Source organism: Aethalodelphis obliquidens, unplaced genomic scaffold (genome assembly GCF_003676395.1).
Source record: "Aethalodelphis obliquidens isolate GAN/ISIS:26980383/991018 unplaced genomic scaffold, ASM367639v1 scaffold69, whole genome shotgun sequence".
In the NCBI taxonomy this organism is placed as follows: Eukaryota; Metazoa; Chordata; class Mammalia; order Artiodactyla; family Delphinidae; genus Aethalodelphis; species Aethalodelphis obliquidens.
The window spans coordinates 2,535,058-2,552,612 of NW_020838013.1; the positions used below are offsets into that span (position 1 = coordinate 2,535,058).

Sequence of the window (17,555 nt, forward strand, 5' to 3'; positions counted from 1 at the left end):
GCCTTGAGCTGCTTGGAGAAAGGCCACTGATGCCTCCTTCAGCCACTTGTTACCCCCCCAAAACCTTAACGAAAGTTGACGGCAGGGAACAGAAAGGGAGTGAGCCCAGGAATGGAGCTGGCCCCAGGGGAGAGAAACGGAGATAGCTGGGCTGTGGTTAAGTCATTTATTGATTTTATTTCTAAAACCCACATAGCGCCACTTTGCCTCTTCCAGAGCTTCAAAGAGCTAATTAACTGCCCCATGAGCCCACCAGGGAAACCAAGCTTGTGGGGGGAAGCAATGAGATGAAGCCGAAGTCAAAGAGAGTTGCCAGGCCCCAGGCCCTGCCCCCATTCTGTCAGCTAAGAACAAAGAGAAAAGATCCCCCTGCTCCCTTTCAGTCAACTGAAGTTTAGGGCTTGCTTAGGAAGACCCAGGGAACAAGTCTGGGTTCTGAGGCTTCATTAACCCCTGCTGGGCCTACAGCAAACACAGGCACCCTGGATGGGGCCCAGACACGCAAGGCTCTGCTCCAGATAAAACAGCAGCGGCCAGCCCCAGCCTGAAGCTGGAAAGCAGCCCAGGCCAGCGTTGTGCCGTCCCCGCTGGCCAGGAGCCGTGGGCAACAGAAGCTTGCTGTCCCTCAGCCTCCTGGAAGGAAGGAAAGCTAGTGGGAAAGGGCAGGCCCCAGCGCAGCTCTCCCCAAGGGAACTGTAGCAAAGCAGCAGCAGCTGAACAAGACCCTCACTGCCCCATGTTATGTCCTGAGATGTACTTTTCTGGTGCCACCATGGGCCCTATCTACCACCCCAGACACCAAAGACCAAAACAGCCTGAGACCCTCTGTGAAGTGCTTACAAAGCACAAGGTGAGTCCCCTTCTCCTGCCCCACCTCTCCCCAAAGCCTACAGTGTGGCAGGCTGCGAGTCACCAGCAGAGAGAGAAAAAGCCACTTGACGGTTTTAACTTTAGCAGCTCTGAGCCTGACAGGCAGGATTAGTTGGCTTGACCGTTAGTGCCGATGCCTCCCTAGGCCCAGGACCTCACAGTCAGGTGGCAGCTTCCAAGTACAAATCACAACTGGAGCTCATCGCATGGGGAGGTCCAAGCCCCAGGGAAAGGCCTTCAAAAAGAGAGACCAGGGAGGGGGTCACCAGGTTCTCAGCCATTAACTACTAAGGCAGAGGAAGGAGGTGGGGCCGCCCACACACCAGCTTCCCTCAGCGAAACTACACAGGGAGGTAGATGGGGGCTTCCTTAATGAAGGTCCCAGAGGCTCTCCAGGAAGAAAAGGACAAGTACGGCCAGGAGCTGAACGCAGGTAAGGTAACTGGTGCTGGTGCTGATGGTGGCAGAGGGGATTTAAAAGAAAAGGAAATAAACAGACCCAGAAAACCACACTGCTCTTTTATTCAATGGAACATCCCCCTTTAACGCAGTGTTGAATCATACACCAAAAAAAAAAAAAAAAAAAAAAAAAAAAAAGCCCAGAGAAATTTCTGCAGATAAACCAGTGAAGAGAACGCGCATAATACATTATTATCAACATAATCACACCATTAAGAGGAAGGAGGAAAAAAAAGAAGCAGAATGGAAAACAAAGGGCTCAAACCCCTAGACACTGCAAAACACTGACATTTGGGACTAAAATAAATTTGAAAAGGAAACCTTCCAGGAAAGAGAGGAACAAATGGAATCTGAGGCAGCTCAGGTGCTCAGGGGCGTGGAAAGGGCGCTCCTGGCTGGCAGACAAGCCCACGGCAGCATAGGTGGCCCCGACTGCTGGCAGGGATGCCAGGACGGAAATGGACCCTGGACCTGGGGGTCAACCCACTAGTCTACAAAGGTGACAGAGACAAAACCCCACGCTTAAAATTAGGGGAAAAAAAAATCTCAGGGCGACTATGGCACCTTGAAAATCTTAGAACCAAAGGAACCCCCCACTAGCCTGACATTGGTGGCCAAAAGCCTTTGCCTAAGAACCATTTGTTCCTCTCTCCTTAGAAAGGGAAGAACGAGGAATGAAAAAGGGAAAGGAATCTAATTGCAGCAGAAGACCGGGGAGAGCATCTCCTTGGACGGAGTCTGAAGAAAGGAAAAGATAAGGAAATAACAAAGGAAAAAGAAAAAATTAATAAAAAATTTCACAATATGGAGCCAGCGTGTTCCGATTCCGTCCATAAAAATAACTCAGGCTGCTTTGCCGAACCATCCTGTCCACCAGGGGCGCTGCTGAGGCTGTCTGCCTGGAAGGGTCACCAATGGGCGCGGAAAGTCCTCACTCTCATGGCTCGGGCCATCGCTGCTGCGGGGAGGGATCCTGGCGGCCCGGTTTGGGGAGAGGCAAAGGGATTTGGGTGAGGAGAGAAAGAAGACAAAGAAGACACTCGATGCTACGGGGCGCCAGGAGAGCCCAAGCTGGCGCCCCTACTACCACCTGCCCGTTCCTAAGCGAGGCCTCAGTCGCTTGGCCCAGCCCGGTGCGTGCACACACACACATGCGTGCACACAATCACATGCGTGCGTCCCAATGTCTGGCTCCATATGGTGAGGTTCGGCGTGTGTTTAAACGAGACCAATTCTCTCTATATATAATATATATTTTCTTAAAAAACCGAGTCTAGTTCTGTGGTGGAGGCGGTGGGGGAGCTGGAGGCATCCCGAAGGGTGGCATGCCCGCCACCCCCATGCCCATCATGGTGACAAAGTTAGAAGGGTCCATGGGAGGCGGAGGAGGAGGGGGCGGGGCATACATCATGCCGGCGGAACCAGGCGGCGGAGGCGGCGGAGGGGGAGGGGCCCCGGGCGGCAGAGGCGGCTGGACCCCTGGGGGCAGGGGCACCATAGTGGGGTTGCCTTGCATCTGAGGGGCTCCTGGAGAAGCTGCGGCAGCCGCCTGCTGCTGTTGCCATGGCGGGATGGACCCTGTGCCAGCGCTCGTGGTGGTAGTCGTCGTATCTGGGGTGGTAAAGAAGCCCAAGGTCACACGCGCGGGGGCACACCGCGGCTCTCTGCGGCTGCTGCCTTGGGATGGGGGGGCGAGGGACGCCTGCTCCTGGCTTGGCATGCGGTACGGTGGTGGGGGGCGGGCGGGCAGGGCTGTCCTGGCGATGGGGGTGGAGGGGTGGGCAGGACTACCCTGGGGTCAGCCTCAAGGTCTCTAGGCTTAACAGAGTAAGCCCTTTGTCACCAATGCCCCTGGAAGGGCTGAGGGGAAGGTACCAGACACAAGAACCGGCTCTGACATCCCTCCGCCCATCCGCCGCCACCACCGAACGGCACATTCAACCTCAAGGCCACAGCTACTCTCCCCGCTGCCCCCGATCCCATCCCCGCAGTCTCTCAGGCCCCAATCACATCCCTCTGCAGAGCAGGCATGCACCACCCCAACCCGGGCCTAACGCGTAGGCTTGGGCCAGCCAGCAGCTCACCCAGCAGAGCCTGGACTTCTGGCACCCTACCTATGATGGCGGCTCCCCTCCAGGCCCCCCCAAACCTCTCCCCAGACACAACCACACCAAACGTCAGCTCTCCTCCCCGAGGCCCCCGGGGGCCACAAGGCCCTTCTGTTTACCCTGCAGCAGAGACCAGAGTCTCACCCCAAGGTGTCTGCCTGCCTGTCTGCCAGGGTCTCTCATTCCTCTCAGCCCCCTCCCCCGCAATCCCACCCCCCCCCCCAAGCCCAAAATATTCCACTCACTTTGCTGCCATGGCAAAGGGGTACTGGAAGCCATACTGCTGCTGGGCGGAGGGGGCGGTGGAGGCTGCTGCTGCTGCTGCTGCCATGGGGGAAGAGGACCAGAGGGAGGGGGTGGAGGCTGCCCACTGGGAGGCGGCGGCGGCGGCGGCATCATGCCCATAGGTGGTGGCGGCATCATACCTGCAGCCAGGTGGAGACAAGGGTGAGGCCTCAGTGGAAGAGAGGGATTTGCAACAGAGCCCCCACTCACTCCCAGGCCTGGGAGGCGACACCCCAAAGTGAGCAAACGGCCAGGTTCCATTACCTTTTCCTTGATGCAGGCGATAGACCCCAGAGCCCACAGGCGTACTTCCCAGGTACTGATCTTGATGGAAGGAAAGAGCAGGAACTTAGCAGGACATTGGAACTGGCCAGGGAGGATGCCGCCCCACCAGCAGCTTAGCCGCACAGCTTGCAATCACTACCCGCACAAGAGCAGTTCTGGGACTCCGCCTCTAAGCAGCAGGCTTGTGCCTACCCCACACAGAAGTCCCTCCCTGAACCAGGACGGAACCTTCTTCCTGGCCTGGAGCCCAAGCCTTGGCAAGAGCCTCAGTACCAATACCCGACGGCTCTGAGACCTGCTTCCAGTGTGCAGTGACGATACAAACCCTTGCTTATCCCAAAGCCCCAAGGTTTCTGGTCTGACACTTACTTACCCATTGGAGGAGGGCCATGGTGCCCAGGTGGGTGGGGGCCCTGGTTCATCGGTGGTGGCGGCGGCTGCATCCAAGGAGGAGGGGGTCCATTCGGGTTGTGCTGCATGGGATGTCCACCGTGCCCGCCCGTCAGGCTGGGTAACGGGTGTGGGAAGCTGTGCGGGCCACCTCCGGGCCCACCAGGGCCACCTCCGTGCATGCCATGGTAGGGCCGACTCTCTGACGGGCCAGAATTCATCCAGGGTGGGCGGCTCTGGGTAGTGGACATGAGAGACTACGTGAGAGCATTTCCCGCCAGCGTCCCTGCCTGCTCCCCCTGGTGGCAACACTGTTCTTTCGGCTATGCCACAGGACCAGGACACAAGGACAAGATCTTCCCCAAACTGAGAGGTCCCCAAACATTCCTGACGTCCCGAAAGAACAATGTTGCCGCCCATGTCCACCTGTTCTACCCAAAGCACCTGGCCACGTTCCCCCAGTCTCTTCAGAAGACAAGGGGGGCCAGGCTGTAAGAACCAGCCCTTGAAGCTCACCGGTGGAGGTGGATTGCTGGCGGGAGCAGCGGGCCGAGGTGCACTGGCCAGGGGTGTGGTGGCAGGCCCAGAGGTGGAGCCCACAGATGCGGGCACAGGTGCCTCCCCCAGTTCGGCCATGAGGGACAAGTATTCTTTATCCATCCGCGCTTTATCCTGAGCTGACTGGGGGTCACCAGGCCTGAAGGTGGGGTGGGGGACACAAAAACAGAAAAGGAAAAAACCCTCCTTAAGATAGAAACCTTTACTCTGAGAAATTTACACAGAGAAAGTTCTGAGGAATTCAGTCACCCTTTCTAACCCCTTCCTCAAAATAGTCTCATCAGCTTTTCAGTTCCATGCCCAGCTCTGCCACTGGGATTACATGTACCTCTGCCACAGCAGAGACCCTTAGGGCAAGCACAGAGGAGAGAGGAAGCACCAGACCAGAGCCAACCACGCCAGCCAGGAAAGCACAGGTTTTTCTACAATAGCAAGTTTCATCAATTTCTACATTCCAGGTCTGAGGGAAGGAACATCTATGCCAAGACCGGAGCAACTGCCAGAACTTCCTTAACAAAGCTTTTTATATTTGCCACCCAAAGTAGAAAAACATTGCTATCAAATGCTGGTTCGCAACTGGTCGGAACTGCACAGGATTGCTGTCTTCTTATACCCACCTTAAGCAACAAATGGCAGTTAACATTAAGCCACTGTGAAAACACCTATACCCAGAAGGAAAGTTTTCCAGTTTCCCTGGGCTCAAGATAAGCAATAAAATAGGGATGTTTTGCATCAGCTGTTTCTAATCATTCTGGGTTTTCGATCACACCATTACAGACCACATTCACAGAAAGAAAGCTTCTCTTGAGTCTGCAGGTTAACAGGAACTGTCTTGTATACCACGGGCTACCAGGAAACCCTCACCTTTGGAATTTGCAATCGGAAGCAATGTGGCCAGCCCCTCCACACTTGGTACACACTGTGGTATTGGTAATGCTGCGGGTCTCCGAGCTCTGCCAGGGTCTTAAGATCCTGTTGACAGAAAAAAGTCACCTGAAGGGCTATGGCCAATCACCCTTCTTCCATAGGTTCTTCAGGTCTCTGTGCACTCCCCTCTAAACTAATCACATACACACCTGTTATCATCTTCCCGAAGGGTCCCATTCAAACGAGCCAACTCTCGAAGCTGCATCTTCCGTAGATCGTTCTGGTCCTCAGGAGTCTCGATACCCTGCTTCAGAATGTTTCTTATCTGGTGGAGATGCAACGGGCACAGTTATGTAAGTCCTGGGACACCACCTAGAATTCTGGCTAGAGGCTTCCTTTCTGGCTCCCTCACCTGTTCTACTGCTTTCTTCACATTCTCCATGGTATTGGCAGTAACCAGGGCATGAAGCGGCTCATCTTCTCCTGGCAGCATCTGGCCATCTTTGCGCCCGACTTTCCCTTCTTTCACAGAGCCTTTCCCCCGAATCATTATCTTGGCATTACACTCCTTCTCTATGTTCTTCAAGGTGTTCCCTCTGTCAAAGGCAGAAAAGACCATTGTCATACCTGACACACAAATTCACACGCCAGAGTGGCTCGCTGGGCACTGGAAGGAAACCATGAGTGCAGAGAATGGGATTTTCCCACCAAGAGCTCCATGATCTCTAAGTTAAGGTCACAGACACAGCAATCCTCAAGATCTGACTTCCCTGCGGTGAAATGGGGAAGTTAAAAGAGATTTTCTCACAAAAAGGCATGCACTCAGCCAAAGTGAACATCCTACCAAAAACAGGAAGATAAGCCACCAGTGGCACCCAAACAGGCACAAGACAGACACATCTCCCAGGTCCTTAGGAATTCTATATTCCACAGGATAGTAGTTACTCACCTGGGCCCAATCAGCAGCCCCACAAAGTTGATTTCTGGATACTCATCTTGTGGAATCATTACTTTATCGCTCACACGTGTTGCTGGAGGTCTAAGAAAGAAAAGACTCATAGACTCTGCACACTTCCAAGATGACACAAATCGACAGCTCTTCTAGAACTAACCCGACACCACTTGTTAATTACAGGTGACTGGGGGTAAGGAATAAGAGATTAGTACCAAAACTGCTCTACCAGACCACACCTAATCCGCAGGTGTCCTTGTCCCAGATCACCTGGCCCCCACTTACTTGTAATCTGCAGGTGGCTTGAAATCAGGGTTGAGGGCAACCATTTCCGTGATGAGGTTATGCCGCTCCTCTTCAAGCTTTTTGCGGGTGCGGAACTCGCGAGTGTTAAGCCGCTTCCCCTCGCTATTGTAGATGGGCTCAGGGGAAGGGGACCTGTGGGAAACAGACCACCATCACTGTTCTGCCTTCACTTTTCTCTCATTCCCACACGGGCTAAAATAAGTCTTCCCCAGCCCCTCTGCCTCTCAGACCCTAACTCAACACTCTTCGGAGGAACCGACCATAACGTGTGCTATTCACGATCGTGTGGAATGAGGAGGTGGAAGCTGGCTTAGCATTAGGGGGACTGGGGTGTGTGTGAGAAAGAAAAAAGTAGTTTTGCTTCTAAAAGTAAGAGGGAAAAAAAGTCTGTTCTTCTGGGGGAAAATCTCTAGATTGTAAATGGCAAGGACAGTATCATCCTCTGGAGTCTTCTTGCCAGATATGAATTTGCTTTCATTTGAAAAAAAAATAACATTACAACTTTATGAACCACGGAAACCCCAAGTTTAGGTAAAACGTTAACTCTTGCAGAGCTCATGTCCTATCAGGAAGAGAGTCTACACCCCTACCACATAGTAAGTCTGAGCTCTTTAACCCAATGCAACTGGGACTCAAGGCTATTGCAGCTACTTGGCCCCCACAATGGAGAGAGATGGTTCAAGGCTTCGTCTCTGCTTTTCCTTCAATGGCCTGGCTGGCTGTGTCCAAGGCCCAGGAGGTCAACCTGTTTTCTGGCTGTTCAAGGTTGGGGAGTCTGGGTAGAGAAAACGGTTAAATTGCTAAAGCAGCTTCTGTGAGAGGCTGCAAATGCAGATTTGGTCAAGTACTTGTCTAGGGTCTGAACCTGCAAACAGCAAGGGGAAAACCTATGATTCTCCACCAGAGTTTACAAGTCCAGAAAGCAGATTTTCTCTCTCTCTTTTTTTAAGGAGTAAAATGCTGTTGCTACAAGTAAAAAATAGTAATGATAAAATGGTCAGTTTACCACAGCTGGATTTTGCGGTAATTAAAAAAAAAAAAAGAAAAGTTACACTCCTAGAATTCTGAGTTAAGATTACAAAAAGGACCATAGCTTGATATTCTGAATGAAAATTTAGTAGCAGCTGCAAGAAGGGAAGAGACCATGTGGATCAGGTTATTTTAAAAACATCCTGAAAGTAGTCAAAGACTCCTATACCCTTGATTTAGTTGAGAGAACCTTGCCTAGTTGGAGAGCAAGGACTGAACTCGGCTGCTCCCACTGTCTTCAGCCTAAAGGGAACCATGTCATACCACGTTACACACACGATGGAATAAAAGGTCAGGTTTGTTCATGGCTAATGACGGCTAATGACACCTCCGTTTCTAGCATTTGTATAAACTGTTAGCACAATCCAATAATAGTGAACAAAAACAAACATACCCCAGCTTGTTAGACTATCATCTTACACATTTAAGTCTATAAGAGATTTTAAAGCATTTTTAACTGTGCAACTTGAGCAAAATCAAAATGGCATAAAGTGGCTTCATACTGAGAATACACCTTCTTAAGAAATAATCTTAGTAAGAAACTCATATCATTTCCCTCCAACCTGGGTTCTTTCAAAGCAAAACCATAAGGCATTAATTAAGGCCTCTTTCAAACTGAATACAAGGGAGAAAAAAAAACTCTGCTCTGTTTTTATTTCTAACATGTTTGACGTTTCTAATTCCCACCTCATTCATAGCTGTCTAGATTAAGCATTTCTGGCTAATCACCAGTTTTACCAGCACCAAATTGGTCATTTAAAAGCCCCGCAGCAGTGAACCTCTTTCCAAATTGTGGAAGTGAAAGGCAAAAGCCAATATTCTAGAGGTCAGATTGGCCCAACTTCTTCGCTTTGAATAGGCATTGTATTATAGAACATCTAGTTTCTAATCCAAATTCTCCAGGAAGCAAAGGTTTGTTAAAAATTCAACTTTTTGAGGAATTGCCTGGTAACCTGTAGACATGTTATTAAAGGGAAAAAGGCCAAAAAGGCACTAACAGTTGTGGTCTACAACCTATAATTCAAATCTTAAAAAAAAAAAGTCAAAATATAAAACATAATACAACCCTCCAACCAAAATCTACTGGTGAAAAAATAATAAATTTAATTAAATAAAATTAAAAGCGTCAATATGGAGAAATAAGTTAATTTGTTTCCTGACAAAGGGCAGCAGAAAGATGCTTAAGTGAGTGGCTTCTAAAACCATTACATCATCTTCCTGATTTAACAAGTTATTAAAATGGGTAACAAAACCCAAAACACTACTTTTTTAAAGCAAAGTGTTTTGAACTATGCTGCATGCACTAAGAGAAACTTCACTGAGAGGGAGGCATACTGCCCTTCTATTAAATGGACCAGATTTTAGCTGCTCAAATATTAACCTGCCAATAAAATTCCTGTTTAAAAAGTTCATTTCCCTCAGACTTTTTACTTTTCAGAGGTGAGAGAAATCATAAACTGAAATGACAAGACCACAGCTGTTTGAAGACCACACTCCCTTAAAAAAAAAAAAGTAATTTAGGGTTGGTTGCTTGCCTTCCCAAAACAGGTGAGAATATTCTGGCCCCTCCCAACACCCCCAGGCAATGGCCAAGGCTGAAAATTAACTGGCAGTGAAGGAAGTTGGTTAGAATCTTGTCTACTTTAAAACCATGTCAAAACCATGAGCAAGAGACTGCAGCAATGAGCTAACCAGAATGAATTTCTGGCCTTCTCAGATTCAGTGATGTTCAAAAATATTCTTATTCCCTACATTGTGTAGTACCTGTGAGGAAAACTTTACACGTGGGCTGTCAGCCAAAGCAGGTACTGAAACAGCTGGTTAACGGGCCACCTCACTGTCCCTACCGGTGGGTAAATCAGGTTAAAAATCTACAGGCTTACCAAATGAAAACCGGTTGTCCGTTTTCCTGTAACTTTCGATTCTGCTAGTAATTAAATTTCATTCCAATTTTCTAACTGATGACTGACCACATATACTGCTAATTTACACTCTAGTTCCCAGAATGGTCACAGTACCAGTCTTCTTACTAGGATTTTATTGAACTGACACAACATGTTGCCACCAGTAAAACGTATTGAGAAAAAGGTAAAAGCGTTACTGTCAGCTGGTTAAAACTGTTTCCCAACCTGTCCTCAGGGTTAGGGGGGATGCCCAGGTCTCCTGTGCGCAGTTTACGAGTCAGGTCTTCTATCTGCAGTTGCACTGGAAGAAACCAGGTTAGGAAAGAAAAAAAAAGGATGGAAAAAAGACAATGTTACCAAAAAACATCTCAAATCTCAACAACAAGCATGAAGAACTCGGAGACTTTGAAAGGGACAACTGATCAGTGAACACATTGAGGCAAAAACCCCAACCACCTATTGGCAGGAGTCCATTTACATCTATAAGTATCTTTCACTTCAAAATGGTTATCACTTAAGGAAGCAAACAATTTGTTGGAAGAGGGGTTAGCAGTATAGACTGTTCGCTAAGGCTAACATCAAAGCAATTATTAGGAGGTGTCTCACCTCTCCGTCCCCACCAAGGCTTGCTATACAATTGGTACCCAGAACTAAACCACGTTATCACCAGTATCCTGTTCCCACCAAATTACATTCTTGAGTGCAAGACTCTTAGGAGTTTATTTTTCCTTCATTAAATATTAAACATAACCCAAAATGAGACTCAATTAACGTGGGACAAGGAAAAACACCAGTTAAGCAAAGATCATTTTCATTGATACCAGGCTTAAAATTCCTTAAATAAGACATTTAATAACCAATTCAACAATCTCATATAAGTTTGTACATAACTCTTTGTGTAAAACCAGATCCAAAGGATCTTCCAATACCTGTTGTTTCTTATTCAAATTTTATGACAATCCATATACCTTAATAAACCAGTAACCGTTAAGATGCAAGAAGTCTGTTTTTAGACTTGCTCCTTATGCAGGGAGTAAAAGTAGGGGTGCAGAGGATGAAAAGTGTGGGTCAAGGACAGTATGTGTGGCCCTCAGACCTTGACAAATGAGGCTGTATGTGAAAAAGAGAGATGAGGGTTTCACAAAAGTTCAGTGATTCCAGGGAAATATTACCCGGATGATTTCTCAAGATAATGGCACTGCATAGCCAAACCACTTTCTTCGGCATGCTGAAGACCACCTGTTTCTTACCTTTGTAGCATCTGAGTGCTGTAAACAGATACTTCTAAATAAGGGCAAGTTTTACTGGGTTGGGTTAAAGTTGAGTTTGCTCCAAGAATTAATGCATGTCTAACCCCAGACACCCTTCTAATTTTAAATACATCCTACAGGGATATATCACACAGCCACTCAAACTCTGAAGAAATGAAAATCCACATTAATATCAAGAAAAGATATTGGGGGCATTCTGTACAAGGCAGTATGTACCATGAAAGACAGAAATGCAATAAGACACACATGGGCCCCTAAGCTCTTTTATGCCAGAAATGTTCTGACTTGGCAGTCAAGTATTAGCTCAACAGCTCAAGGTGAAAGTCACCTTCATGGAGATAGGCAGTCATCTTAACGGGACTGTAGGGGTGTGGGATCTGATCTGAGGAAATTGTTGGCACTTAAATCAAAAGGCTGCTATCTTCCTTGGAGCAGAGACGTACAGTAACCTAGGCTCTCATTCTCTCTACTTTGATTATAGCTATAAACAGCCCTTAGGGCCCAGAGCATTAACTCCCTCCAAGGGAAGAGAGCGGGAGATGTAAAGAATGAGTTTGTTTTTCCCATTTTCTACATCTGCTTGTGTCCTTGGGATATCACTCCACTAGGAACATTTTCATAAGGTTATCAAGACCCAGACCAGTCAAATATGAGACATAAAGGGATGGGTGGGAGTAGGTTGAACAGTGGGGAGAGAATTATTAGTATTGTAAAAAAGAGACAGACAATTCCAACACCTCAAAATTCTCAGCAATCTAGAAACACAAGAGATTAAGATCCTCAAGAACAACGGCCTTGAAGTTTTTTTTATTCGTGAAGGCCACAACCTCACGGGTCTAGGAGGCGTCTGCCCTAATTTACTCCAAAGGGGATGTTTACTTGGTTAGTAAGAAATGTTTATCAAGTGAACTTTTTTGAGACACCTGCACAGGTACATAAATAAAGGTAAAACTTGCATTAATAACCTTGTATTTAAAAAAAAGGTAATTTTGAGGTTAATTTCATTTCTACTGTGGACATTCTTACTTCTCAAAATTTCTCAACAGTTAAGATATTTTATCCTAACCACCTCATTATTCCATATCCAAGCAGTATCCCTTTCCCTGCAGAGTTCTTTAGTAGTAAACCCAAGAGCCCTCATTTCAAGACAGCTCTCCACAAAAGACCAAACCAGAAAAGATGCTAAAGGAAAGGTTAAATTCAACAAAATGGTAAAAAAGGGGTGCACCGTAAACACACTTTCAGAACCACTTTTTGATTAAACTGAGCTTTTTTTTCCCTTTTAGGAAGTACCTACAAAAAAATAAAAGACCACATTTTAGGGAAGGGAGGAATATGAAATTATGGTGAAAGCCCATGCTGTGAAAAAGGTACTTGGTTTACAATACCTGCAGTGTTCTCCAGTGGGGCCGTGTCCAGAGAGGCATAAAACACTCACCTCATCAACTGGCAATGAACAGCAGCTGAAAAGGGTGGGGTGGGGTGCTGGACTGGGGACTATTCTCACTCCTAAGTGGGCCCCTCTACCCTCCTGGCACTCATGGAGAACACTGCTGTTACCAACAGACCAAAACAAGGAGCTACAAATGCAGGACTCACAGAGCAAAAACTGATAGATTATACCAAAGTCGCAAGTACACCTGACCATACCTCCTCTCACAAAAGAGAAAACTTTAAAGTCCCAAACTTTCAACAGATAAAATGTTGCTCAGAATAGTAACAATCCGAAAATGCATTTGGGTGCAGAACGTGTATTTACCTATATAAGCTCTTTCTTGTTCCCGAGTAAGTCCAGGGGGGATAACTGTAGGCATTCCTGGAATCACCGTCTTCTGTTCCATTGTGTCTTGGTTCCAGCGGCTCCTCTTCCGCTTCTTACTGGGAAAGTCTAAAAGAAATAAAGTTCATCAGATGCAAATATAAACTAGCAGAGAAAGTGCCAACAGAAGTTTAGGATGCTTATGATTATTACACACAACCTCAGCAGACTGTGAAACTGAGAGCTTGACCTAAAATGGAAATGGCAAAGAATGGAAGACAAACCTGAGAAGTCAAGAGACATGGCCACTAGAAGGGGACCTGGACCTGGGTCTGAAAAGTTAACATTTCACATTTATAATTTTTGCCCACAGAAATTCTGTGAAGTACGTAAACAAGGTAACAAATCTCAATGCATAAAGTTTCAAGTAGTAAAACAAAATATTGAGAAGATAATATACTACGTGGTTGTCCATAATACACCTTAACAGCCCCAGAGAAAGTAAGAGTAGACTAAACACTCAGACAAGCCTGTAAAGCAATATTGGGACCTGCTGGCTCCTCCCACCTCCCCATCAGCCACCTGTCTAAGGGGGCCAAAACACAACTAAACCTATAGTTACTAACTGAAAAAACTGGATTCTTCCACAAGATCACTTTTTTCTCAGAAATTTCTCAGAAATCAGCATTCAATTTTCCCGGCCAGTTGGACATTTAGTGTCTAAAAGATGCATCAAAAGTTCAACAAGGAACAAGCTATACAAAAACAGCCAAATCCTCCTTCTCCAGTACACAGGCAGAAACTCCCTAGCATTCAGTACACAAAAGTGTTCTTCTCAGGGGCCAGACCTAGGGGGAACGCCTCAAGAGGAGAAGGCATGTCACATTTCTTAGGTAGACAAAGGGAGATTAGAAAACGTACAGAATTTCCTCCCCCAAAAACAGCCACAAAAAAATCAGACCCAACCATCCTCTGAAGACTTTCAACCTCTTTGGTTCTCTGTAGTGAAAACCCTGCCTTACTGTAGCAGTCGAAGAGCTACTCTGGGTACTTTTCTCCCTTTAGGACTCTTCTACAACCAGGAAAAGGACGCTCCACGTCATCAACTGACCCTTTCACACCCTCCAGACTTGCACACCCAACACCCCATTCACTCACTCGACCCCCTCCACACCTCTCCCCTACACCAGGATGGAGAGCAACAGAGAGTCCCCCCCACCTAGGCTTTCAGGCTGGCCGCGAAGCCCGGCCGCCACACTGCGCCTGCGCGCAACAAACTTCCTCCCGCCAGGCCCCCACCCCTAACGCGCGTGCGCACTCGAGGCCCGAGAACTCGGCCGCGCGCCCCGTGGCGCCTCCGCCCGGGTCTCCCCGTGCGCGCGCGCCCCAGCCGCGTGCAGCCGCCGCCGTCGCCGCCGCCGCGCGCCCCTCAGCCGGCCGGGCCCATCCGCGCAGCGCCTGTCGCGCTCTCTCGGCCCGACTCACCTCCTCCGCCACCGGCCGGGCCCGGCTGCTGGTCCTGACGCGGCGGCTGGGGTGGCGGCTGCGGTGGCGACACGCGCTGGTAGAGCGGCGGCGGAGGGGGCGGCTGCGGCGACGGGTACGAGGAGCCCGGGGAGGGCGGCGGCGGCTGCTGGGGAGGCGGGGGGGGGCGGCGGCGGGGGCGGCGGGGGTGGCGGCGGCAGCGCCGCGAAGGGGAAGGCCGCGGTCAGGGCCCCCACCGAGCCCACGGGCGGGGGCGGCGGCGGCCCGGACACCAGCAGCCCCGTCCCAGGCCCGGGGGCAGGCGGTGGCCCCGGCTCGAAGCCCCCTTTGGGGCCAGGGAGGCCCAGCTTACCCAGCGGCGTGGCGTTCGCTCCGGTCGCCATGGCGCCCCCCAGGGACCGGCACCGGCGGCTCCTCTTCGGCGGCGGTTTCTCCTTCGCGAATCTTCTGGGGGGAGGGGACCTGACTGTGCTGCCGCGGAGCGCGCGGAGCCCGTCCTCTCACGCGGCGGGCGGCGGCGCGAGACGCACAAAGAGGGAGGAGAGAGGGCGCCGCGGGGGCGGGTCGGGGGCGACGGGGCCGGAGCCTGGATTGGGCCGGGCCGAGGCAAGGGGTCGAAATCGGCGGCCTCCGATTGGCGGAGCCTTAGCCCTTCTCGATGCGCGCTGGGATTGGCCGGACCGTTAGGCCAGGCGAGGAAATGGCGGCTGAGCCTGGAGAGCTGGGAGGTGTCGCAGCGCGCACTTCATTTGTTACTGCGCGAACTGAGCTCGGAGTCCAGAAGGGAGGGGATAGGGTGGGGCAAACTCTGTGACGTTTGGGGCCAAGAGCTCTCCCATTGGCTGGAGTTGATGGAGTCAATCAAACTCTGTTGCGTCGTAGTGTCATGGGATTGGCTGTCGCTGGTTCGATTCTTTAGTCTACTCCCTTCCCCCGGGGAGTAGTTTCGCTGGGTTTAAGCGCGAGGTCGCAGCGCAGAAGTCCGGGCGAAGGAGATTTAGGGTCGCGGGGAACGGAGCAGCAGTGCGCATGCGTAGTTGGCGCAAAACCCGCCCCCAGCACCTGGCTTCAGCTTCGGTCCTCGGGTCCGACGCGGAAGCTCTTGGTGACGTCAGTCCTCGATTCCGTTGGTAACCCGGAACCGAGGGACGGGGGAGGGGCTGGCGCGGGCGGGTAAACCAGATTCGTTGACAACTCAGGTAAAAGGGGACTTCCTGCTTTTGAAAAAAATTAAAGTGGAAAAAACAAAAGCTATGAAATAGTCTTGTTGACGGATTAAGAATGATATCTGAGCCGATGGAGGTACATATATCTTACGTGGAAAGCAATATGAAGTTGTCAATTCCAAAATTAGTTTACATATATAGTGCATTTTGATTAGAATCCCAACGAGGTTGGGGCTGATTAAATCATCTTTAAGTCATATAAAATAACTGAAAATAGTGGGGAAACTTGTAAACGAGATTGAGGCTTAGCTTGCCTTTCCAGATAATACACAGTATAAAAGACAGTAATGAAACAATGTGTTATTGTTGTAGGAAAAACAGATTAGTGCAACAGAATAGAGTCTGGAAATTGATTCCCTACAATACCTGCCAAAAAGGTGGTATTTCAATTCAGTAAGGAAAAGATTTAGCTAGTAAATGGTATAGAGTCCTAAATCTAAACAATAAAACAGACACGATAGGGCTTCCCTGGTGGCGCAGTGGTTGAGAGTCCGCCTGCCGATGCAGCGGACGTGGGTTCGTGCCCCGGTCCGGGAAGATCCCACATGCCGCGGAGCAGATAGGCCCGTGAGCTGTGGCAGCTGAGCCTGCGTGTCCGGAGCCTGTGCTCCGCAGCGGGAGAGGCCACAACAGTGAGAGGCCCGCGTACCGAAAAAAAAAAAAAAAAACAAAAAACAGGATACAACTTAGGATATTATCAGGGTCATCTAGGGGTAGAGACTTTATGAAGACAGGAAACTCAAAATATAAAGAAAAAATATACTTGATTACCAAAGAAACCTATGATAGAAGTCAACAGACAATAATACATTAGGAAAATATACTTGCCATACATATGATAAAGAGCTAATATCTATAATATGCAAAGAAGTCTTGAAAACTAATTAGAAAAAAGACAAAAACAAGAGAAAATGAGCAAACACTGAATAGGCAAGTCTCAGAAGAGCAAATCCAAACAGCCAAAAAAACATGAAAGGTACTAACAGCCCAAGCAGGGGAGTGCAAATTAAGGTGATAATAAGAAATCTTTAAATAACAATCAAATAGGAAAAAAAAAAAGGTGCTAACACCTACTATGAATTCTTTTTTGGAAAGCATTCTGTTACCTGTTAAAATTGTACCCCTTGCAGGAAAAATTTAAAAAATCTTTCAATGTAGCAGTCCAAGTCCTGGGAATCTGCCCCAAAGCAAGGCATGTGGTTATATAATGTAATGAGTTCAAAGTCTTCTACTGCATTTACTGCAGCCTTGTTTGTAATGGCAAAAACCTGGAAACGAAGTAAATTACCATCAATATGTGAATGGCTGAATAAACTAGATCACCCATAACTGGGATTAGTAGGCAGCCTTGGAAAGCAGTTAATCCACCAGGTTGGTGAACATATTAATGTAACAGGAGGGTGATGCATCCTGACTCCACGGGTCAGGGTGAAGCTTCTGGGCTCAGGACTCTTCCAGACCTTGCCACCCAACGCATGTCTTCATCTAGCTGTTCATTTAAAAGTAGCCTTTAAAATAAATTGGTAATCATAAATATTGCACTTTCCTGAGTTCTGTGTGTCATTCTAGCAAATCATTGAACCTGAAGGGGGCTGTGGGAACCCCCGAATTTGTAGCCAAGTTGGACAGAGATGTGGGTAGCCTGGTGACCTGGGACTTGTGATTGAACTCCTTAACTTGTGGGGTCTTCCCCAACTCAGGTAATTCATGTCAGAAGTGAATTGCAGGGGACTTCCCTGGTGGTCCAGTGGTTAAGAATCCGCCTTCCACTGCAGGGGACCTGGGTTCGATCCCTGGTCAG

The 17,555-nt window shown here is 48.9% G+C and overlaps 1 protein-coding gene across 1 annotated transcript; it reads right to left on the reverse strand.

Annotated features, from left to right (window-relative positions):
- Positions 1-157: 157 nt before the first annotated feature.
- Positions 158-15,320, reverse strand: SF1 (splicing factor 1). The gene is given in 14 exon segments (XM_027089968.1): positions 158-2,302; positions 3,683-3,862; positions 3,987-4,046; positions 4,381-4,654; positions 4,914-5,094; positions 5,820-5,927; positions 6,032-6,147; positions 6,235-6,418; positions 6,772-6,861; positions 7,060-7,212; positions 10,239-10,314; positions 13,044-13,172; positions 14,529-14,689; positions 14,691-15,320. Coding segments are annotated over 14 exon segments (1,998 nt in total). The 5' UTR covers positions 14,912-15,320; the 3' UTR covers positions 158-2,237.
- Between the last annotated feature and the right edge of the window lie 2,235 nt (positions 15,321-17,555).